At 49.0% G+C, this 23,903-nt stretch overlaps 2 protein-coding genes across 2 annotated transcripts in view; one reads left to right on the forward strand and one right to left on the reverse strand.

Moving 5' to 3' along the window:
* Window positions 1-23,903, forward strand: part of PPP1R12C (protein phosphatase 1 regulatory subunit 12C) — a 225,441-nt gene that overhangs the window by 151,421 nt on the left and 50,117 nt on the right. The gene's annotated exons all lie outside the window — the stretch shown is intronic.
* On the reverse strand, window positions 1,324-17,271 carry LOC130044496 (leukocyte immunoglobulin-like receptor subfamily A member 5). Its single transcript, XM_056137235.1, has 7 exons — window positions 17,241-17,271; window positions 17,085-17,120; window positions 16,639-16,926; window positions 16,260-16,556; window positions 15,608-15,704; window positions 3,132-3,202; window positions 1,324-1,541 (listed from the first exon to the last, which is right to left on the reverse strand). The coding sequence occupies exons 1-7, from the start codon at window positions 17,269-17,271 to the stop codon at window positions 1,324-1,326; spliced, it is 1,038 nt and encodes a 345-aa protein (XP_055993210.1).

Genomic DNA, 23,903 nt, shown 5'->3' on the forward strand with positions numbered 1-23,903 from the left:
TATTTTTACAGATATATATATCTGTAAAAATATATTTTTATATAAGGGCTGAAGCGATAGCACAGCGGGGAGGGTGTTTGTCTTGCACATGGCCGACCCGGGTTCGATTCCTCTGTCCCTCTTGGAGAGCCCAGCAAGCTACCGAGAGTATCCCGCCCGCATGGCAGAACCTGACAAGCTCCCCGTGGTGTATTTGATATGCCAAAAACAGTAACAACATGTCTCACAATGGAGATGTTACTTGTGCCCATTCAAGCAAATAGATGAACAGCAGGAGGACTGTGCTACAGTGCTATATATGTATATATAGTATGTATAAATACACTAGCCTCAACCTTCAATAACATGTTAGTAACCTCTTTTAGAAAGGCTTAATGGCCCCTGGGTGAAATACAACAATCTTCACACACTTTTCTCTAAGGAAACTTTCTTGTATCACTTTTAGCGGTTTATTCATAACAGACAATACAAAATGAATTATTTCGGTTCTGCTTTGGGGCAGGGGTTGGGATTCTGGATGGGAACATCCCAAATATGGTGGCGGGAAGGTGTTATGATGGTAGGATTGGTGTTCGAGTATTAAAATAATCAAATATTCTGAATTCATAAAAATTTTATAATAATAAATAGATAATTTTTTAAGAAAGAAAGGAAGACAGGCAGAAAGAAAGAGAGAAAGAAAGAAAGAAAATTTTAAAAAGAATTTACTGAACCATTTTTGGGGAGGCCACACACCACCGGGATGTTCCTGTCACAGTGGAGCTCCAAAAGCCTCACTGATAAAGGGCAAAGAATGGGAGAGTCAGCAGTTTGGGGAGGGGTACATCCCTTTGGCTGTCTTTCAGGGAACTGGAAATACCCCACCATGTGCACCTGGGAATAACCTGCTGTTCTCAGGAAACACTAGGGCTAATGGCATTGCTGAGAGGCCTGGGGTTCCTGTGAGGGTGAGTTGTGGTGTGGCACTGTGAGACCCCCATCCCTTTGTACCTCATTGACAATTAGATGGATATAAATACCAGGTGTGGCCTCTAATCAAGTTAAGGCCAGAGCTAGTTGTGTGACGAGGCACATCAGTAAACACACATCAGGAAGTTCTATGCTAATGCCTTTACTGCACAGTAACAGGGGTGATGAGGACATACAGGAGAGTCCACCTTGCGGTGTGTCCCCTCATCCTGAGGAAGATGAAAGGGGGAGACAGTACAGGAAGTCACCAAGGCAGGAGGAGAGGTCACTCATGGAGCAGAACATCACAGGGCTCCAGGCCCTTTTCCAGCCAGCCCCACGGACAGCTTTATGGCTCTCAGCTCTGTCACCAACTCATTCTTCACCCCCTTGACCATCCGGGTTCCAAGTCTCCGCCTCCTCAAGCTCCTGTCCCCCCTTGTTGTTTCCTGACGGTCCCTGCGACCTTCCCTGGCTGAGATGAACCTCGATGAGCAGAATCCCGAGGAGCAGCAGGACCACAGCGCCCACGAGCATCCGGTCGACATTATCCACCGTGTAGTCCTGGTGGTGGGTGGGTGACAGGGGAGGGTCTAGTGGGGACAAAGGTCTGGAGTGAGCTGAATAGGGCTCGCTTCCCTAGACAAGACATCCCCCTCTACCCCCTCCCAGAGTGGCCCACCCTCTGCTGCTGGAATCGTCCTGAGCTGGGCTGAGGGTAAAGTGGAGGCTGGTCCCCTCTGGGACAGCCACATCACAATTTTCTAGTTTTTTTTTCATTAAAAAGTCACTGAAATTATAGGGTTACAAAGATATTTATGATTGAGTTTCAGCCACCTATTGTTTGAACACTGACCCCTCACCAGTGCCCACTACACTCCACCAGTGTCCGTGTTCCGCCCTGCTGCCAGCCTGACTCTGGCAGGTATTCCCCCTTCCTCACTGTCCAGTGTTCCCTTCCTTAACTCCCCTCCCCCTGACCCAGGACCAAGCTTCCTACCAAAGCCAAGTTCTGCTCTTTATTTCTATGGCCCCAATATTCCCCTACAAGGTTTCTTCATATCCCACACATGAGAGATCACTCCGGTCTGTTCCTCTCTCTCTGATTTCACTCAGCACGATTCTCTCCAGTGGATCTCTGTGTGTTTTGTTTTCGTTGCACACAGGCAGTGTTCAGCGATCACTCCTAGAGGTACTTTGAGGACACTTTGGGACGCTGGGGATGGAACCCACATCAACCTTAGCAAGGCAGAGCGATAACTGTTGGGCTCTCTCTCTGGCCTCTGTCAATGCATAAGCTTAGTGACAACATCAGTAGATCAAGGCACTTGTACAAACTGAGTTATGTGATCACCGTTACATGTAAATGTATTGTACCTGTGTTCTATACCTATGGTTACATGCTTAATATATAGCACATTAAAGAAACATTATATACTTTATTGATTTTACAAGCGGCCAACATGGCCGACCCGAGTTCGATTCCTCCGCCCCTCTCGGAGAGCCCGGCAAGCTACCGATAGTATTCGATATGCCAGACACAGTAACAACAAAAGTCTCCAATGGAGACGTTACTGGGCCCGCTCGAGCAAATCGACGATCAACGGGAGGGCCTTTACCTTTACCTTATAAAATATGTAAGTCTAATAATTAATTAAATTAAAGGCCCTCCCATTGATCATCGATTTGCTCGAGTGGGCCCAGTAACATCTCCATTGGAGACTTTGTTGTTACTGTGTCTGGCATATCGAATACATCATGGAGAGCTTGCCAGGCTCTGCCATGCGGGCGAGATGTAATATGTATTTATGCAGGTGACACTATTTACATACACACCCACTTCTCTCTGTGGACAGAGAGAGTCGTGCTCAATGTGTAGGTGGGAGAATGGGCAGTTCCTGTCTGGGTCTGTGTGTGTCAGGCCAGTTACCAGCAGCAGGAGGAGGAGGAGGAGGCCATGTCTCAGAGTCCGTCAATCTCTCCCATTCTAGCACTATGGGCAGGGCCAGGGGGGTGGGGGATAGGGCCTCAGGAGGGAGGGTTTTCTGTCCCTTTATTCCCAGGGGACACTGTCTCCACACTCTGTGAATCAAGACCCCAATACCCCCTCAGCCCACTGCTGACACTGGCTCCCCTGTGAGACAACACCCCAATAATCTGGATGGGACCAGGGTGGGACTCACCTGAGACCAGGAGATGCAGGGGGTTGCTGGGCTGAGACCACACTTGATGATCATACATATAGCCATAACACCTGAAGGTCCAGTTGGGTCCAAGGCTCAGGGGGCCCACAGAGAACAGGGCCTGGAATGTCCCACTGGGGTGTGGCTGTGAGTCCAGGGTCTGGGAGGGCCCAGATTCTCCCTCCTGAGTCAGAGCCAAACCTTTGAATTTCTTCCGTGAGTGACACTGGAGGGTCACGTTACCCCCTGAGGTTACAACAGGGCTTGGCAGGGCGGAGAGACAGGGTTTGTTGTAGGATCCTAGTAAAGAAGACAGGGCTCCTGGGTCATACCGACACTCCAGGGAGATGCCTGAGAGCAGAGCCCCTCCCTTCTGGGGTCCCCAGGCCCCAAAGTCTCACCTGTGACCATCAACTGCAGGGAGTTGCTTTCTTTTGAGCACCCCAAGAGGTCACACTGCTTACAGGTGTACCAGGCTGCATAGCTGTTACTTGTGATGTTCATGGAAAGCTTGATCTTGTCACCAGATTCCAGTGGAAGTTCTATCTGTCTGACACCTGTATGTTCAATTCCTTCAATGACATACGTCTGAGTCCCCAGGGTTCCCTGACACCAAAAGGTCACAGAGTTCCCCTGGGGGATCACAGAGCCTGGCTCAGCCCAGAGGGTGGGTCTGGGCAGGGTCCCTGGAAAGAAGAAGAGGCTTGCTAGACATTTCTGCCCCATCTCGGCTCTTAGATCAGGGCCCCCACATGCCTCCAGAACTGCTGGCACTATTCCAGCTGTGGTCCCATACACACTCACCTGCATGCATGGGGGTCCCGGTGCCCACACTCAGCCCTGGAAGAGAGATCCTGTGAGAGTCTGTCCTGAGCCTGAGGGAACCTCGTCCCAGGGCCCCCCAGACTCAGGTCTCTCTTGCTGACTCACCCAGACAGAGCAGGGCCATGGAGGGGGGGGGGGGTCATGTCGTCTCCACCTGTCCTGGTCGAGCCATGGGAACTTGGAGCCCCACAGGTCAGGCACAAGGTGTGACCTTGGGGTTGGTCCTGTGTATCATGAGGTGTCACATCAGAGCCCTCAGGAAGAGGAACTGTCCCAGTCCCTCTCTCTTGCTCAGTGATAACCCCCACTGCACAACTGTGCTTAGGACTGATCTTGTCTGTGATGTGTAGGGACAAGGCGGTGATCACATGACAGACAGAGGTTCTTGAGGCTTAGGGAGACGAGGGCTTTGAGTACTGGAGCAAGAGCAGCACAGCCTTTGCAGCCATCGACTGGGAGCACTGGAGAAGGAGTAGTGTTGAGCAAGCACTGCGAGAGCATCAGCTGATCGTGACAGCTCCCTGTCAGTGAGGCCTGTGAGGTGCTGTCAGTGTGCCATGTGGCCCCGTGTCCCTGTGGAAAATGTTTGTGTCTGTACCTGTCCCTGTCCAGCTGTGGCCCTCAGGGGGTGGCAGGTGAAACATGGAGCCACAGCATGTTTGTTTATCATTTTGCACATGGACGCCCAGAAGATCTTTTTTATCCCTGTGTGAGACTCAAATTTCTTCATCTGACATCTCCCAGGATCCTTGGGACAGAGGAACACTGGAATCCACCGGAGTGGCAGATTGTTCCTTGTAAAATTCAGTGAGAGAGAAAGAAGGAGCCTCACTGCGACACTCACGGAAAGATCCCACACTCACAGGAATTGGTCCCTGGTGCTGGTTCTAGAGGGACAGATCTGGGTCATGGGCAGACCTGGTAACAACGTCGGTGTGGAGGAAGGACAGGAAATGGGTCCCATTCAGCCAGGGGAGGGTTGCAGCCACCAGAGTTCGACCCTTCCCACACTATGACTAATATCCTCTTCCATATTTGGGGGTCGGCATTCTCAATGCTCAGGGTTACTCTTGGCTCTGCACTCAGGAATTAGTCCTGGCAGTGTTCTGGAGGTTATCCTGGGTGTCAGAGATTGAGCCTTGGATCGCCTTATGCAAGGAAAGTGCCCTCCACGCTGTCCTGTTGCTCCATCACTCTGATTTTTATTTCTTTTTCTTTTATTTATTTTACAAAACTTTCATAATAAATTGTTATAGACATTCAATATTCCAACACCACTCCCATCACCATTGCACCTTCCCACCACCATTGTTTCCAACTTTCCAACCACCGCTTAAGTCTTGCCTCATTGCAGGCCCTCAATAAATTATTTCATACTGTCATAAATAATTTGTTGAAAGAATGACCAAAAAGCTTTCCTTAGAAGAAATTCAGTGAAGATTGTTGTATCTCACCATAGAGCCACTAAACCCTTGTAAAAAGATTACTAAAATGCTGTTACAGGTTAAGTGTTCCATGTTTATATTTTGTTAATCGAGATTGTTTGCTTTCTATATTACACCCCATCCAATATGGTGTGTTTTTCTTAGTTTATCAGTGTTGCAGATTTTGAGATGTTCCACGGCCGCTAATGTGACCGCGTCTCAAGGATGTGCAGAATTTTTAACAGAGTGATACAGCTGGAGTTAATTTTAACTGAGGTGATGGCTTTGGGGCATGTACATGACTGCTGGGTTTTCCAGAAGTCCAGGGAGATGGAGGAAGGTAGTCCACCCTCCCCACCCCCCATTTCATGGAAGCCTGGATATTTCAGTCACAAAATCCGCATACCTGAGTTTTTTATGCCCCCTGCCCCCTCCCAAGGGTCCCCACTCACAGTTGCTAGAATCGAGCTTGCCCTGAGCTGGGCTCCTGGTGGCGGCTGCTTTTGAGAATGGTCGGGTGTGTGTGTGTGTGAGGAACTCTGAGATCTTAGAAGTGTCTCCTGGGTTCTCCTGCTCCCCTGCAGCCTGCGGGTTCCTCTCCTCCTTAACTCCCTTCAGGTGCTTCCTCAGGCTCCCTCAGCCTCCCCGAATATCTGGATTCAGATCCTGCCTGAGTCACTTTGGAGCCGAGACCATGTAGTAAGGCCTCCATGTTCCTGAGAATGGGGTCCGCTGTGCAAGGGAGCACGTCTCTGCTCAGACCCGCTCATCCCCAGTGCTTGTTCTCAGGCTGAGGACCTGTCCCTTGAAGGGAGTGAGGGGTTCCCGAGTGTGGGAGGCTGAGGGTAATGGGGGAGCGGGGTCCCTTTCACTTCCCATCAGCCCTGTCCTCTGCTCTGGATCTATGTGTCTTGGCAGCGCACCTGGCACTGCTCAGGGATCACTCAGGCGGGTCCTGTCAGGAATCCTCCAGCTGACTCCCTCCATTTGAACCAACCCTCCAGAGCCCAGGGAGTTTTAGGGGGGAAGGGGCACCCTCAGAGAGGTTTGAGCAAAGCCCATTCTGTGCATCAGAGTCCTGAACTCAGGATGCGTCTGTTCTGGTCTCAAACTATTAGCAAAGCAGAGAGTCAAAGGTGACTAGTACAGACCAGAGAGTATTACTGTATCACTTTCATCCCATTTTTCATTGATTTACTCGAGTGGGCACCAGTAATGTCTCCATTCATCCCAACCCTGAGATTTTAGCCACCTCTCCTTACTCATTTTTCCCAACAATTGGAGGCTCTTTCAGGGCCAGGGGAATGGACCTGTTATTGTTAGTATTTTTGGCATATCGAATAAGCTACGGGGAGCTTGCCAGACTCTGCCGTGTGGGCAGGATGCTCTTGGTAGCAGGCCAGACTCTTCGATATATATATATATATCTATGATTTTATGGAAAATGGGTAGGAGTATCTTATGATGTATCACGTGGCTGCTTTGCAGCTACGGAATACAGAGAGTAGAAAAACAGAAATAGGGCCTGTGTCAGTCTCTTACCCACTTTGTGTAAGAACCTAGGGAATGAGAACTTAAGGCAAGTTCAGTCACATGCACCCCTCAAACATCCAACATGCATAAGCCAGCACAGTCAGCCACGTGAGTGAGACAGATGCTGCTGAGTGGGGTTCAGCTCTGGGGTGTGACACTGAGCCCTGGGTGTCTCATTCATGTTTATGGTCATTGTTGATATCTGTCAGCGAACACTGATGATCAATCAATCCCTAATGGAACAGGAAAGGGATTGAGATGGGAGAGCCCTAGATGCAGATTTCAAGGGACCCTTTAAGTAATCTTTGGGGTCCACTGTGCAAGTTTGTGGAATGAGCCTCATCCTTAAGACTCACTCTGTGTTCAGAAGGACCTGAAGTTGGTTATAAGGAAAATACGTCATCAAAATGCTCATAACACAAAATGTACACTGCAATAAAGTGCCACGGGCCCCACTGAGAACAGGGCTGCCCACTGGGGTGTGGCTGTGACTGCAGGTACGAGGACTGAGGCTCTCCCTCCTGAGCCAGAACAAATCTGTGGAATCTCTCTGAGGAGCTGCACTGGAGGGTCACGGTCCCTCCAAAGGCCACCACAGGACTTGGCAGGATCGAGAGGGACGGTTTGCTGTAGACTCCTAGGAGGGGACAGGGCTTACAGGGTCACACCCCACCTGCTGAGTAGAGAAATCCCTGAGAGCAGCACAGAGCCCCGAGTGAGTCTCATCTGAGACCACCAGTCCAGAATGCCACCTTCTTCTCAGCACCCCAGAACCCACAGTCTCACAGGCATACAGCCCCACAGCTTTGAGCCCCACAAAGTTCATATGGCGCCTGCCCTTGTACCCCGATTCCAGTGAAATTTATATTGTCTGGGGACCTGAGCTTCCTGCTCCTTTCAGAAGGTACTTCTGTGCATCTGGGGTTCCCAGACACCAGGTGGTCACAGAGCTCCCATTAGCTACAAAACTGCCTGCTCACCCCATAAGGTTGTTTTGAGGAGGGTCCCTGGAATGAACCAGAGACTTGTCACAGACATTCCCACCCCAGTCAAAGCTCTTGACTCAGGACCCCCTTCCCTCCCACCACCATTTGGACTGCTGTCCCTATCCCAGCTGTGGGCTTTGTCCTGGGGCTTCCTGGCTCTGGGGACACTCACTTGCCTGCACGGGGTTCCTGGTGCCCACACTCATCCCTGGGAGAGAGACCCTGTGAAGGTCTGTCCTGAGTCTGAGGGAACCTCTTCCCAGAGACACCCTAAACCCAGATCCCCTGACCCTGGCTCCACAGATTTGAGTCCCCCCTGCAGGCTCACCCAAACAGAGCAGGGTCTTGAGGGGGGTCATGGAATGTCCTTCTGCCCTGGCTGAGCCATGAGGACTCCATGTCCCATAGGACAGACACATTGTGTGTCCTTGGGCTGGTCCTTTGTGTCTCAGAGTATCACTTCTGAGCTCTCAGGAAGGGAAACTATCCCTGTCCCCTCTCTGTTGCTCAGTGATAACAACCCCACAACTGTGCTCAGGACTGATCTTGTCTGTGAGTGAAGGGATGAGGTGGTGCTCACAGAACAGTCAAAATCTTTGGAGGCTAATGGAGATGAGGGCTTCAAGCACTCGAGCCAGAGAGGCGTGGACAGAGCACCACGTGGGCATTGGCTGACCAGGACAGATCCCTGTCAGTGGTCGTGTGGTGCTGTGGCACACGATGTGCCCCTCTATTAAGAGCAATTTGGCTTGACTGTGACTCTATTTCCCTTCTTTGCTAGGGGATTCTGTTCATTGAGCTCCCTGCCACCCTTTTGTTGAGCCCATTGCAGTGCTCTTGTGGCACAGACTCTCCGGGATGCTCACAATGCCCCCTGCTGTGTTAAACTTTTCCTCTGTCCTGTACTTTTCTCCAATTGTTTCCCATTCTATTCCTGTATCCCCACTCTTAGAGATTTCTCTTTCCATATATTTAATTTTCAGGAAAAGTTGTTGTTTGGTGATTTGTCTGCAAACTGTCTTCATTCATCAAACAGGGAATGTCTTTCGACTCCAAGAACCCCAGGAAACACAGACATCATGGGTCGGTTAGAAGTGGCCCCTGTACAGAAACTCTAGAGGTGAAAAGACTGTGTTCAGAGATCACCCACATGAAGGGTTGAGTGTGATAACAGATTTTTGGGGGTACTGGGGACTCAATCATTGACATCCTCCTAGCTGCTAAAATGGGACATAATTAGTGTCATCCCAAGGACATCTCATACAGGACTGAACATGCCAAGCCATTCACTGAGTTCATTCAGGATTTCTTGTGTAAAACTGGAGAACGCATTTCCTGGTTGTGTAAGCAAGTGCATTAGGGATGTCCCCCACATCAGGACAATGAAACTTCAGGGAAGTAATATGATCACCAGCCCTAAATCAAATCTACAACTCTGTGGCTCCCAGAGAAATCAGATGGTGGGAATCAACTCCTTTGCTAAGACCAAGAGGACAGTCAGGTGTGACTTGATGGCCGCCTGGTGTGGCTGGAGGGGCTTTGGCCCTGCCAAGCAGGGGCTCACTGCAGACTCAGTCCTAGTCTTCCCAGCTGGGTCTCGAGGTGGCAGAGGTGGGTCAGGAGAAAGTGACAGTCTCTCTCTTCCCTGCCTCACACAAGCCACCAGTGGGGCCCACCAACATCACTGGGACCAACTCTGGTCTTATCTTAAAATTGTCTACAAATTTAATACTTGGTTTCCCCATAAGGTTCTTTTAGAGACAAAGATATGTAAAAAGGGTTAAGGACAATGTTTACAAAGAAGGGGCTCAAACCCCCATGATTCTGGGTCACTTGGGCAACTGTTGACTCTGCTGTCCAGGTTTTGGAAGGTAGCAGTAGGGAGAAGGATATTAGTTATGAGACTGTGAAGAAGGTGGGCCCCAAGGGTGGCTTGTGTGAGGCAGAGAGGAAAGAGATGGCGACTTTCGCCAGGTCAGCTTTTGCCTCCCAGGGACTGGGAAACCCAGGACTGATAAAGTCTGTGATGAGCCCATGTGTGGCATGGGCCAGAGCCCCACCAACCCTGAGAGGTGGCCTCACCTTCGCTTAGTTTCTCGGCACAGGAGTTGATCCCCACCACCCAATTTCTCAGGGAGTCACAGACTCAGGTTGGAGTGAGAAATTGCTCTTTGCAGGAAAGGAAAGTCAGTGCTTACCCAAGGTTATGGGGCTCTTGTCTTGCCTCATAAAAAAGAATTTCAAGAGTAGACCAGCAGTGAAGTAAAACAGATTTTATTTGGAGGTTTTTAGGAAGGGGAAGGAGGGAGGGAGAGTGAGGGAGAGAGAGTAACGGACTCAAGAGAGAATGCTGTCTTCTCTAAGGGTGGAGAGAGCCCCAACACACACCCCAGCATTAGATATGGCAGCATGAAAGTCCACATCTCAAAAGGGGAGATGCGGGCACCACATGTGCTTGGCCACTTGAGCACAAGCGGCACATGGGCTCAGGCAGCATATGTGCGCCCTCCAATTGTTCACGGTGGCTTTTATAGGGTTTTTCCAATCCGCCCCCAGCTGAGGCTTTCTAGTTAGGTAAGAGTCCGTTGCTAGGGTTGATGTCAAGGAGGTAGAGTTGGGAGTGGTCTTCTTTGAAACTCCTTTTCTTGACCTTTGTTCCCGCTGGATCTTCTCTTGGAAGGTGGTCCAGTCTTCTCTGGTCTGGGCTAGCTGAGCCTCTTGGATTAACCAGATTAAAGGGAGTACTGGCGGGTATGCCAGGGTTTTCCTGGGGTCCAGTCTCCTCAGGGGCTGTTGCTAGAAAAAGTCGGGTCTTGCTTTCTGTATCCTCAAGGTAGGTTTAGGACTAGTGACTTTACCTCCCAGAAACTTCATTACCATAATGTGGGGGGTGTTCTTTCCTAATCTACATGCCTACATCTATAGGGGATGTTTTCTCATAATTTAGGTAGAGAGACTTTTAAGAAGATTAAAGATGAAACAACGTTTCTACTGGCAAGAAAGCTATGCCTTCAGTTCCTCCCATGCCCAAAGCCCAGAATGAATGTGCTCTAGAGCACATATCTTCCTCCACAGGTAATTTAATGTTCCCTACTGATGTCAATCTGGAGAGACACCCCCCTGCCAATCTCTTCCATATGACTCCACTTCAGTGCATCAGATGAAGGCAATGTGGATGATCAGTCAGCTGCCATCTCCTCAGACTATGATGTGAGAGTGGTTCTGTGAGGAGGCTGTTAATTTGATAAATGATTTCGTCAAATCGGGGCAAAATGACATTCAGCACCTCTGGACGTGCAGACAACGATCAATCACAACATTGAGCAACGATTGGACGCTTAACAGCTAGCACAGCTCTGGGTCCAGGGGCAGGTGAAAGTCTTGGAACAATAAATGATACTGGGTCTGGACTAGTTCCTCTTTCTGTGTCTCCCATAGATATTATGAGTCCTCACATACTTGGAACAACATTAGGTACCATTTTCAACGTTTAGAAGGAAATGTGCATCTTGATACTCTTGCCTTTCAGGATGAAATTGTCTAAGGATTTTTTAAAAAATACTAACAAGGGGCTAGAGCAATAGTACAGCAGGTAGGGCATTAGTTCGATCTCCAGCATCCCATATGGTCTGCTGAGCACCATCAGGAGTAATTAATGAGTGCAAAGCCAGGAGTAACCCCTGTGCATAGCTGGACGTGACCCAAAAAGAAAAAAACTCACAAGAATTCTATCCGAGAATTTCGCCCAGTGAATTACGGATGCAATACAGGGCAGAGACGGGAATTAGTGGTGGTAAAGCATCACCCAAGTCATTGGCAGCTGGATATGGCCTTATTTTTTTTTAATGTAGGGGTACTGCTATTTATTCAGCCACTGATTAGGCTGATTTAATTGTGCATGAACTCCACCTTACTTTTTTCCATTTTTTATAATTTTATTTATTAAATCACCATGAGAGCAGTTACGAAGCTTTTGGGTTTAAGTCTCAGTCATACAATGAAACACCCGTACCTTCACCGGTGCCCATTCTCCACCACCAAAAACCCCAGTATACCCCCATCCAACACCCTCCCCCTAGCTGTGAGGCAGATGATTTCCACATTATTCTCTCTCTACTTCGATTACATTCAATATTTTGACACCAGACCCCCCCATTATTATTTGAGATTTTACCCCAACACTCAGATCTGCTGAAAAGGCAACAGTAGACAATTTGTTTTATATTGCTGGTTATGAATAACATATGATGCCACACGGCTGCAGTAGTGGACACACAATTTTGAAATTCTGAAAATTTTTTTTCCCCTTTATTTTATTTTATTTTTTTTAAAGTTGTAGATTTACAATTTTTTGTGCTTTGGTTTCAATTATACAATGATCAGATACCCATCCCTCCACCAGTGCCCATTTTCCACCACCATGGATAATATCCCTCCCACCCCCATCCCCCCATCCCCCCTGTCTCTGTGGCAGGGCAATCCCCTGTGTTCTCTCTCTCCTTTTGGGTGTTGTGGTCTGCAAAAGAGGCATTGAGTGGCAAACATGTCCAGTCCATAGTCTACTTTCGACATGCATCTCCCCTCCTGGGAGGATCCTCCAAACATCCTTTATTTGGTGCTCCCTTCTCTATCTGAACTGCCCTTTCCTCTAGGATACCCGGCTGGCCTCTAAGTTATGGAGTAATCCTCCTGGTGCTGATCTCAGCTATTCTTGGGTATTAATCTCATACTTTGTTACTTTATATCCCCCAGATGAATGCAATCTTTCTATGTCTATCCCTCTCTTTCTGACTCATTTCGCTTAGCATGATACTTTCCATATTGTACCACTTGTATATAAATTTCATGACTTCATCTTTTCTAACAGCTACATAGTACTCCATTGTGTAGATGTACCAAAGTTTCTTTAACCAGTCATCTGTTCGTGGGCATTCAGGTTTCTTCCAGTTTCTGGCTATTGTAAAGAGTGCTGCAATGAACAAACAAGTGCAGATGTCACTTCGACTATACATTTTTGCCTCTCTGGGATATATTCCCAGGAGTGGTATTGCTGGGTCAAATGGGAGCTCAATTTCTAATTTTTTGAGAATCGTCCATACTGTTTTCCAGAAGGGCTGAACCAGTGGACATTCCCACCAGCAGTGAAGGAGTGTCCCTTTCTCGCCACATCCACGCCAGCATCGGTTGCTTTTGTTCTTTTGAATGTGGGCCAGTCTCTGAGGTGTGAGATGGTATCTCATTGTGGTTTTGATCTGCATCTCCCTGATGATTAATGATGTAGAGCATTTTCTCATGTGCTTTTTTGCCATTCGGATTTCTTCTTTGAGAAAGTTTCTGCTCATTTCATGAAATTCTGAAATTTTAACAATTAAATCTGGATGTATTTCTTGCCAAACTCTGCTGGGTTTCGAGATTTGTTTCTGAGTCTCTGGGATCATGGCTGTTAAGCAGCTTGATCAGGAGACAGAGAGGCCGTTCATGGGTGGCGACTCAGTGTCTTGTTGGGATGGGGAGGAAAGGGCCGGCTCCACACCCATCCCATGAGGCCCTGAGTGTCTCGTCACTGCGGGCCCAAACCTGACTGTCCAGTGGCCTCTGGATAATGGCAGCCACGCAACCTCCAAGGGGGAGCAGTCAGAGGGACAGCACCCTTTTCCCCCTGGGGTGGCCCGGCGACAGTAACCTACTGCGGGGTTCATACACATTTCTGCCAAAAGCTGCTGGGTTCCAAGATTTGTTTCTGAGTCTCTGGGGTCATGGCCATTAAGCAGCTTGATCAAGAGCCAGAGAGGCCATTTGTGGGCCGCAATTCGGGGTCTCTTTGCGCTGGGGAGGAAAGGGCTGGCTCCACCCCCATCCCTTGAAGTCCTGCATGTCTTGTCACTGCAGGCCCAAACCTGACTGTCCAGTGGCCTCTGGATGATGGCGGCCACCAGACCGCCAGAGGGAACAGGCCAAGGCACGAAACCTATTTCCACCTGGGGTGGCCCATTGCCGGTAACCTACTGCAGGGACCGGACATATTTCTGCCAAAAGCCACTGGGTTCCAAGATTCGTTTCGGAGTCTCTGTGATCATGGACATTATGTGACTTGATCAGGAGCCAAAGAGGCCGTTTGTTGGTGACGACTCGGGGTCTTGTTGGGACAGGGGGGAAAGGGGTTATGGCCTTACTTATCATGTTTGTTTTATTGATTCTAGGATTCTGCCTCCTATGGTGAATACTAGCCAAAGCTGAGAGCATGACCCACAAGGCCATTTTCAATTTCTTGTGTTTGAGAAACAGAAAAAGGGGAGATATTGGATTCCCCACTGACACTGTTTCCAAGCCATCCAGATGGTGCTATCCTGTGGATTAAATACCTGGGTATTCTCCTTGAGGCAAGAGAGTTTCAGAGACAAACTTCAGAGATGGCAAAGGGCAGTACCAAAAGGGGCACCAGCTCTCCATAATTTGTAAATTGCTGTGGCTAACCCTAGCCCCTCTTTTATAAGCACTTCATCTTGACTATGGTCTATTCTCCTGCCTTGCTTGGACATTCTGTTAAGTGCCTTTCTTGCCACTCTCTTTTCCCACCCATTGCTGTGCTTCTGTGACACATTGCATCTCCAGGAATGCTCACAATTTCCTGTATTTGTGTTAAACAACTTTGTCCTGTACTTCCCCAGCATAGTTTCCCAATCTATCCCTGTCCCCCACTCTTTAGCGGTTCCTCTTCCCTATATTAGCTCTGTTGAATTTTCAAAAAACGGTTGTTGCACCTACAGCCTGTTCTTAGGTCTCTCTGCCAGGGAATGCCTATCAGCCCTGAACACTGGATATGGACGCTGCGGTTTGCTTAGAATCTCCGAGACTCTAATGTGATATCATCCTATAACCAATAGGGACTGTGGGCTTGGTCATGGTGTGTATTTAAAATCAGCAAATGCCTCACATCAGAATTTTCTGAAGCGTTTCTGGGCAAGCAGCACACCACCAGCCTGCTCTGTCACAGTGATGGAGTCCCAAGGGGACATTTCTGGGAAAGTCACGGTGTCGGTGTCACTGATGAAGAAAGGACAGGAAAGTCCATGGTGAAGGGAGCCCTTGCTCTCCTTGAATCTCTGGGGATCTGGGAATACCTCACCATCTTCAGGGAGCACCAGGGCCTTTCTGCATCTAGGAACATCCCACTGTGCTCAGGGAACACAGGGCTAATGACAGCATTGCTGGGAGATATGAGTGTTTGACTGTGGGACTGAGCTGTGGTGTCACACTCTAAGACCCCGCCCTTTTGTACCTCAAGGCAGTGAACTGAACTCACAGGCTAGTTATGGCCTTTGATGAAGCTGCTGAGGCCAGAGCAAGTGTGTGAACTGGAGACAGACACATCAGTGAATGCACATCAGGAATTTCTGATACCAGACACCTTTCTGCAAGAAAGGAGGTGGGTGGGACATTTGCAAGAGTCACCTTGGGGGGTTCCCCCTCATCCTGAGGAAGATGAAGCAAGGAGACAATTCAGGAAGCCACTGAGGCAGGAGGGGATACCCCTAACGAGCAGAGCATAACCGGGATCCAGGCCCTTTTCATCCAGCCCCACAGACAGCCTCACAGCTCTCAGTGGCATCACCAACTCATTCCTCACTGCCTGTGGCCATCCGGGTCCCAAGGCTCTGCCTCCTCAAGCTCCTGTCCCCACTTGTTGCGTCCTGACAGTCTCCGTGACCTTCCCTGGATGAGATGAACCTTGAGGAGCAGAATCCTGAGAAGCAGCAGTACCACAGCTCCCACAAGCATCCGGCTGACATTCTCCACCATGTAGTCTAGTGAGTGGGCTGGTGACAGGGGAGGGTCTTGAGGGGACAGAGCCAGGAGTGAACCACCCCAGAGCTCCCTTCCCTGAACAGGAAATGCCTGCATGCCCCCTCCTGAGAGTTCCTACTCACCATTGCTGGAATCCAGATTGTCCTGAGCTGTGCTCCTGGTGGTAGCTGCTTCTGAGAATGGTCAGTGGGGGCTGAGGAGGTTCTGCAGATCTCAGAGGCATTCCCCAGGGCTCTTCTCCTGAGGGCCCATAGGCTTCCTCTCCTCCTTAGCTCCCCTTGTGCTCCCTTTGGGCTCCCTCAGCCTCCCTATATGTCTGGATTCAATCCTACCTGAGTCACTTTGGAGTCCAGATATGTTGTGAGGTGAGACGGGACAAGTGCTTGGGCTTTGGCCCCTCTGTCCTGTACTGTCCCCAGAGAACACTGTCCCCACACTCTAGACCAGAACCCCCCATACTCCCTCACCCCACTTGCATACACATGCCCACCTTGGGGAAAGACCCCAATAATCCCATGTAGCTGCAAAGCCTGGATGAGACCATGAGGGCTCACCTGAGACCAGGAGCTTCAGAGGGTCGCTGGGCTGAGACCACACCAGAGAGTCGAGAAAATGCCCATAACACTGAAATGTCCAGCTGCGACCGGGGGTCACAGGCCCCACTGAGAACAGGGCCTGGAACTGCCCAGTGGGGTGTGGCTGTGACTTCAGGTATGAGGACTGAGGCTCTCCCTCCTGAGCCAGAACAAATCCATGGAATCTCTCTGAGGAGCCGCACTGGAGGGTCACGTTCACTCCTGAGGCTACCACGGGGTTTGGCAGGACAGAAAGGAATGGTTTGCTGTAGACTCCTAAAAGGGGACAGGAGTTACAGGCTCACACCTGACCCTACTGAGTGCAGACACCCCTGAGTGCAGCACCTGTGAGTCTCACCTGTGACCACCAGAGATACATAGTCGCTATAGTCTGAGCACCTCGACAGCCTGCACTGCTTACATCTGTACGTCCCCACATCGTCCTGTCCTGTACTGTCCATGTGAACCTGGGCCTTGTCCTTCGATGCCAGTAACATTTCTGTTTCGGTGATAGCCGATACATCTTCCCAGAATTTCGCAAGGTACTTCTGGGTCCCTGGTGTGCCCTGACACCAGAGGGTCACGGGACTCCCCTGGGGAATCACAGAGCCTGGCTCAGCCCAGAGGGTGGGTCTGGGGAGGGTCCCTGGAAAGAAGCAGAAGCTGGTCACAGACATTCCCACCCCAGTTCCAGCTGTCAGTCTATGATCCCCTACAACCCCCTAACCATACCCGACAATTTCTGTTTCCATCCCAGTTGTAGGATATGTCTTAGGGACCCCTGGGACCTTGTGACTCCCTTACCTGCCTGCACGGGGGTCCCGGTGCCCAGACTCAGCCCTGGAAGAGAGACCCTGTGAGAGTCTGTCCTGACTCTGAGGAAACTCGTCCCAGGGCCCCCTGAATCCTGCGTCCCCTGACTCTGGGTCCCTCAGGCTCGGGTCCCCCTTGCAGACTCACCCAGACAGATCAGGACTGTGAGGAGGGTCATGGCGTCTTTTTCTGTCCCAGCTATAGGGAAACTTGGTGCCCTACAGGACAGACATTGGGTGTGTCCTCGGAGCTGGTCCTGCCTGTCACAGGACGTGACATCAGGCCCTCAGGAAGGAGAACTTTCTCTGTCTATCTCCTCTCTGTCACTCAGTGATAACAACCCGCACACCACAACTGTGCTCAGGACTGATCTTGTCTGTGATGTGAAGGGATGAGGCAGTGCTCACATGACAGACAGAGATTCTGGAGGCTGATGGAGATGAGGGCTTTGAGTACTGGAGCAGGAGCAGACAGAGCACTGTGTAGGCATCGACTGACAGAGACAGATCCCTATAAGCATGGCCCATAGGTGCTGTCAGTGCTCCATGTGGCACCATGACCCTGTGGAGATGTTTGTATCTGTGCCTGCCTGTGTCCCTGTCCAGCAGTCACCATCAGGGGCGGCACATGGAAGAGGAGGAGACTATTTTTTTTTTATTTTTATTAGTGAAACACCATGAGGTACAGTTGTAGACTTACAAATTTTTGTGCTTGGGTTTCGAGTATACAATGATCAAATACCCATCCCTCCACCAGTGCCCATTTTCCACCACCATGGATCCCAGTATCCCTCCCACCCCCATCCCCCCATTCCACCCTGCCTCTGTGGCAGGGCATTCCCTTTTGTTCTCTCTCTCCTTTTGGGTGTTGTGGTCTGAAAAAAGAGGTATTGAGTGGCAATCATGTTCGGTCCATAGTCTACTTTCAACATGCATGTCCCATCCTGGGAGGATCCTCCAAACACTCTTTATTTGGTGCTCCCTTCTCTATCTGAGGTGCCCTTTCCCCTAAGAATGCCCGGCTGGCCTCTAAGCCATGGAGTAATCCTCCTGGTACTGATCTCGGCTATTCTTGGGTATTAATCTCCCATTTTGTTACTTTATGTCCCCCAGATGAATGCAATCTTTTTATGTCTATCCCTCTCTTTCTGACTCATTTCGCTTAGCATGATACTTTCCATGTAGTACCACTTGTATGTAAATTTCATGATTTCATCTTTTCTAACAGCTACATAGTACGAGGAGACTATTTTTATCCTGTGTGAGACACAAGTTTCTTCCTCTGACATATCCCAGGACCCTGGAGACACAGGGACATTGGAATTAGCTGGAGTGGCATACTTTTCCTTGCAGAGTCCAGTGAGAGAGTGAGAAGGAGCTGCACTTCAGCATTCATGGGAGAGATTTTGTGATGTGGCACAGGGAACATTCCAGATGCTTCTGTAGATGCTCAGGACAGATTCTGTACTAGAAAGTGAGGAACTGGAGCAGCTGCCCCTGGCCACAGCATAGTTCAGACATGGGATGTACTTGGTCTCTGTACCCTGCACGTTCAGGTGCCTGACACCCTCCCACACAGACCCGAGCCCCACAATTCATTCTCTGCTCCCCCAACCTTCGTTCCCTCTGCTTTGTTCTCAGATGTGAATGCCAGTCCCCAGGGTTTGTGCCTGTGTGGTACCATCCATTCTCTCATTTTCTCTCTTATTGCACAGATGCATGTGGATAGAACTTGGCTCTTTTCCTTTGACTTAGTTCATGTAACATGGCAATATCTGACAGCAGGTTCTTCAGGTGTTTGGGTCTGACTTTGTCTGGGCTGGGTTCTGTTCGCTTCTTTACCAACAAAATGGCGTGTCGAATTTCAGAAGGGAGAACATTGGGAACAACATACCCATCCCGAGGAATTTGGTATGTGGGTAGGTGGATGTGGCTATAGAAGAGATCCTAGTAGAAGTCAGATAATCTTCTCCATTGCCCTTCTGGAAGATGTGATACATCAGGATGTCGGAGGGCAGTCATCTTGGTCTTGTAGTTGGGGAAGGACAGGTGGGCATTGTGAATGCTTTTCCTGACTTCTGCCATATGGGCCAGCACTGCTGTTCTTCTCTCTTTGAGGTCCTCCTTGATAACTTCTCTGCACTGCTCTGCAAGCTCAGACATTCACTTGCAGTTGCCTGAGGCTTGCGCCAAGCCACGTTGGTGAATGAGCTTGAAAGTTTTCGAGGACAGGTGTTTTTGTGGCTATCTCTCTCTTAGCATTACTCACACAATCATGGAGGTGCTGAACCAGTTAATCGTATTCTTCATCAATGTTGTCAACGACAGCATCTTCCCATGTTGCTGCAATAGTGCCAAAGAGCTCCCAGTTGGTGGTAATTCTGGGAGTTCTCAAACTTTGCAGGCCTTTCTTCCTGCTCTGTGAAGTAGAATTTTGCATGAAGGAGACGGTGGTCTGATCCCGTTTGAATTTTGGGACAGCAGCAACATCAGTGAGGCAAAATCATTGATTGAAGATGATGTGATCAATTTCATTGTGGAACCGTCCACTAGAAGATTCCCATGTCCAATGTTTAGATTTGGCCTTCTGGAACTGTGAGTTACCATGGACGGTCTTGGTCAACATGATGAACTCAGTCTCTCACTCTATTTGTTCCATTATGGGCCATAGGTCAAGTGTAATAGTCCGATTTGGGTTGTTAGGCATTCAAATGAATTAATGCTCATGGCCAAGTTGCCAAGTTCATGTTGACAAGAACTGACACAACCGACGCCTTTTTTGTCGCATGTTCCAAGGAACAGTTCTTCTCCAGTGTCGAAAATGGCATGATGTGGTTGATGTCTTCTCGTCTCAGTCAGACCAATGATGTCGTACTTGATCTTTCAAGCTTGCACTCTCAGGTCTTCAATGGATCCATCCAATGCCAGTGTAAGTGCATTGAAAGTACAGATAGTCATTTTTTGTCCTTCTTTAGCTAAGACGAAGAACCTCCAGCTCCAGGCACATCTCTTTGATTCCACTGTTCTTTCTGCATTAACATACGCTTCAGAGATCTGGGCCCTACGAAAATAGGATGAGAACGCTATTCGGGTCTCCCAAAGAGGAGTTGAAAGAGCTATGCTTAGAGTATCACGCTTCACTCAAGTGAGAGAAAGAATCTGGAGTTCCGACCTCTGTCGATAATCAAGAATCAGGGACGCTGTCTCATTTGCCAAGACGTCGAAAATCAGATGGGCTGGACACATAATGCGATTTGGAGATGACCGCTGGACTAGAGCCATTACCGACTGGATTCCATGGGATGTCAAAAGATCGCGGGCCACCCACCTACGAGATGGTCAGACTTCTTCATCAAGACCTTGAACAATCGGTTTGAGGCTCTTTGTGTTCCTGGAGCGAGCAGATGTCATTGGGCTACACTAGCAAGCAACAGGGACGAATGGAGACATTACTGGCGCCCGCTTGAGCAGATCGATGAGTAACAGGATGTCAAGTGATCAAGTGATCAAGTGATGACAATATCTGGTTATGTCTGCTTGACATAAAATGACATTATTTCCTCTTTTCTTACAGCTGCATAGTATTCCATTGTGTCTATAGACTCTTAACTTCTCTGTCTGTCATAGGATGTTTGACTTCTGTACATAGTTTGGCCTTTAACCACGCCTCACAATGGACAAAGGTGTGCATACATCTTGTACAATACACATTTGTATTTGGGACATAGATGCCAAGAAATGACCCAGATGGATCTATGGGAAGTTCTATGCTTCCTTGTTTGGAGAAATTTCCCTGCAATGTCTATGGAGTTGTGGAAGATGCACCCACCATAGGGAAGAGTTTCCTGTTCCCCCAGCTCTTCAACACTTCCAAATTTTTGGTGTGACCCATTCTCATTAGCATTTGGTGATGTGAGCTCACTGTTGTTTGGATTTGCGTTCCTGTGACTCAGTCACATTCTAATGCCCCACTGAGCATCTGTGGACAGGGCTTGTCCATCATCCCTATGTGCTGTCTGTCTGTCCTGAACTCTCCTCATGCCCCCTTTCTTCAGGCACTGATCCAGGCTGTCAGTCAAAGATCACTCTCACTGGCGAGGCCCTGCGTCTTGTGTCTGTTTGGGCTGCCCTGATTATAAAGGATGGAGCTTTTCTCTCCTGAGCATCTTTAACATCTTATATCTTCTTTTAGTTTATGTTTGCTTTCAGACACCCCCGGTGGTGCTAGTTTACCCGTAGGAATTCCTCCTGGAGGTGACCATCTAGGATGTCTAGGCTCAAACCCTGTTATGTCATGTGCAGAGACAGTGCTCTCCCCACTGTCCAGTGGTCCTGACTCCTGTGCTGTCCATTGTGCTGTCCATTGTGTTTTGTTGTTGTGTTAAGCCAGGCCAAGATCCGACCAAAGGAGTCACATGAAGATGGATTGCAATGCAACAAGCAAAAGGCCTTATTGGCTAGCTCGATGTAGGACCCCCGTCCAGCTCCAAAACAGAGGCAGATTTCTCAGAACAAGCGACTCTGAGTCTCAAAAAGTGAGAGGTTTTATACCATAACATTATATAATAGGGACTTTATGTGGACCATCCTTCTGATCAAAGTCTGAGGGGCTTTCCACTATTTGTACTTAGTTGACTGGTTATAAGTCAGAGTTACTTATAATTTACATAAGGGTTCCACAAGGAGGGCTTTTGTACCTGCATCTGATTGGTAACTCTAGTTGACCTCATCGTGGAAATTCACTTTGGGGAAATCATGACTCAATTCCAAGAATCTGCACTCAATTCCAGGAATTCTGAAACCAAAACCTAGGCCTAGCTTCTTCTAGTTCCTTTATTGAGCCTGTCATGACACTGCCGTTGCTTCTCTATCTCTCAGTTGATGATTAGTGTGCCCTGGACAGAGCCTTTGTCAGCGTGTGAGAGGAATGTCCCCCTCCCTCACTGCCCTGTGCCCTGAGCAGAGACGACGCTGCTCTGATCCTCAGTTTCCCTGACTCCCGCTGCAATGACTCCACACTCATGGGAGTTGGTCACTGGTGTAGGATCCAGAGGGACAGATCTGGGTCATCAGAGCAGGTGACAATGTCAGTGTGGATGAAGGCAGGAAGTGGGTCCTACTAACCAAGGTCTTGCTGCAGCCACCAGAGCCCAAGCTTTCCCACACACTGACCGATGTCAACTTCCAGCAATTCCTAGGGGTTACTCCTGACTCTGCACTTCAGAATTACTCCTGGCAAGCTTGGGAGATTCTGCTGCATGCTGGGGGTTTAGCCTGGGTAGTCTGTATGCCAGCGAGTGTGCTCCGCCCTGTTTTATTACTCTGGCCCCACATTTTCACAATTTTCAGCCCCAACTGGGGAATTTTAGTCCCTTCCCCATCTGTGCATGGGTGCTTCCTGCCTTGGTGTCACCTATTGGATCCCCACTGGCTTCCAAGTCATCTTGACAGTGCCACTCTGATGACCAAAATCAGAGGATTCTTCTTGAAGTGAGAGGGCTTCATAGACACCGCTCTAAACATGGCAAAGAAAGTGTTAAAAGAGGAGCCATTTCCCTGTAAGTTTTAAATTGCTCTGGTTAATCATTGAACCTCTATTACAGGCAGTTTGGCTTGGCCATGGCTCTATTTTCCTTCCTTGCTAGGGGATCATGTTAATAGGAGTTCTCTGCCACCATTACAGTGCTTCCATGTCACACTGACTGCCCAAGGATCCTCGCAATTCCATGATTTGTTAAACTTCTCCTTTGTCCTATACTTTTCTTGCATTGTTTCTCATTTTCTGTGTGCCCCACTTTCCACATATTAGTCCTGTTTAATTTATAAGCTATTTTAGGAAAAACTAATTATTTCTTCTATTTTTCCTTATTTAATATTTTAATAATTAAAATTAAAATTCTGATGTCTGGGTTCCTCTGCCAGTTCCTTCATGCACGAGGCTTGTCCGGACATGTGGAGAGTGGTCTCAGCATGGCTGTGGCTGGTTCTGGAGGTCTTTGGCTGCCGGGGCTCTGCTCGGGGTGGGGAGAGAAACTCAACCCACCCCCTCCAAGGGGCCCCAGTGAGGACAGCCAGGCATGGGGGCAGGAGACTCTGCGCTGTTCTCTTCCTGGAGCTGGGTTCTATAGTTTCTGGTCTTGGCCATTGATGGGATTATCTGGCACTGGGGGCAGTTGGTGGGTGTGACACCTACCTACTGGAAGATGGCGTATCTGGGTGGAGGATGCTCAGCCCCGATTCGAGCAGGGTTAGAGATCTCATCCCCAGGACCCGCATGCCTGGAGTTAGAAAACTTATCAAGCCACATCTGACCTCTGCTTGGTCTTGGTTGTGTAAACTCAAAAAAGACAGCAGTGGCAGCAGTCTATCTCTCCTGCCGCCTGCGTCCGGTAGTCTCAAGCCACTTCCCCCACCCCAGGGAGGTCAATGGCGATGGGTAGGCGAAGGAAGGAAACAAGGGCCCAGGCTGGTTGGTCTTAGTTGCAGTTTATTCCAATCTTCTCTCCATTCATTTCTGTCTCTCTCCTCTGCCTCCCCCTGCCCATTCTTACAGTCTCATGTCTCCCAGCATGAGGGGCTGGGGTAATAATTACACATAGGTGTGGTCACAATCAATAGGGGTAGAATTCTTTCCCTCGGGGAAAGCTGCTTCTAGGACAAATTCTCAATATCTGTCAATATTCCGCTCAATATCTAGAGTGGAATCCCCTGGGTGTGTTTCTCCTCTCCTTGTCCAACAAACATATAAGCATACATAATATAAATCATTTTGTATGTCTACAGTAAGAAATACCTTAAACTTATAAAATTG

This window comes from Sorex fumeus, unplaced genomic scaffold (genome assembly GCF_029834395.1).
Source record: "Sorex fumeus unplaced genomic scaffold, SorFum_2.1 ptg000122l, whole genome shotgun sequence".
Taxonomy (NCBI): domain Eukaryota; kingdom Metazoa; phylum Chordata; class Mammalia; order Eulipotyphla; family Soricidae; genus Sorex; species Sorex fumeus.

Excerpts from the sequence above, each read along its gene's own strand:
- LOC130044496 (XM_056137235.1), bottom strand. The coding sequence starts at position 17,271 with ATGACCCTCCTCACAGTCCTGATCTGTCTGG. Across the intron at positions 17,121-17,240 it reads CACAGTCCTGATCTGTCTGG|GGCTGAGTCTGGGCACCGGG; the intron begins GTGAGTCTGCAA and ends TCTCTCTTCCAG. Across the intron at positions 16,557-16,638 it reads TGTATCTCTGGTGGTCACAG|GAGTCTACAGCAAACCATTC; the intron begins GTGAGACTCACA and ends GTCCCCTTTTAG.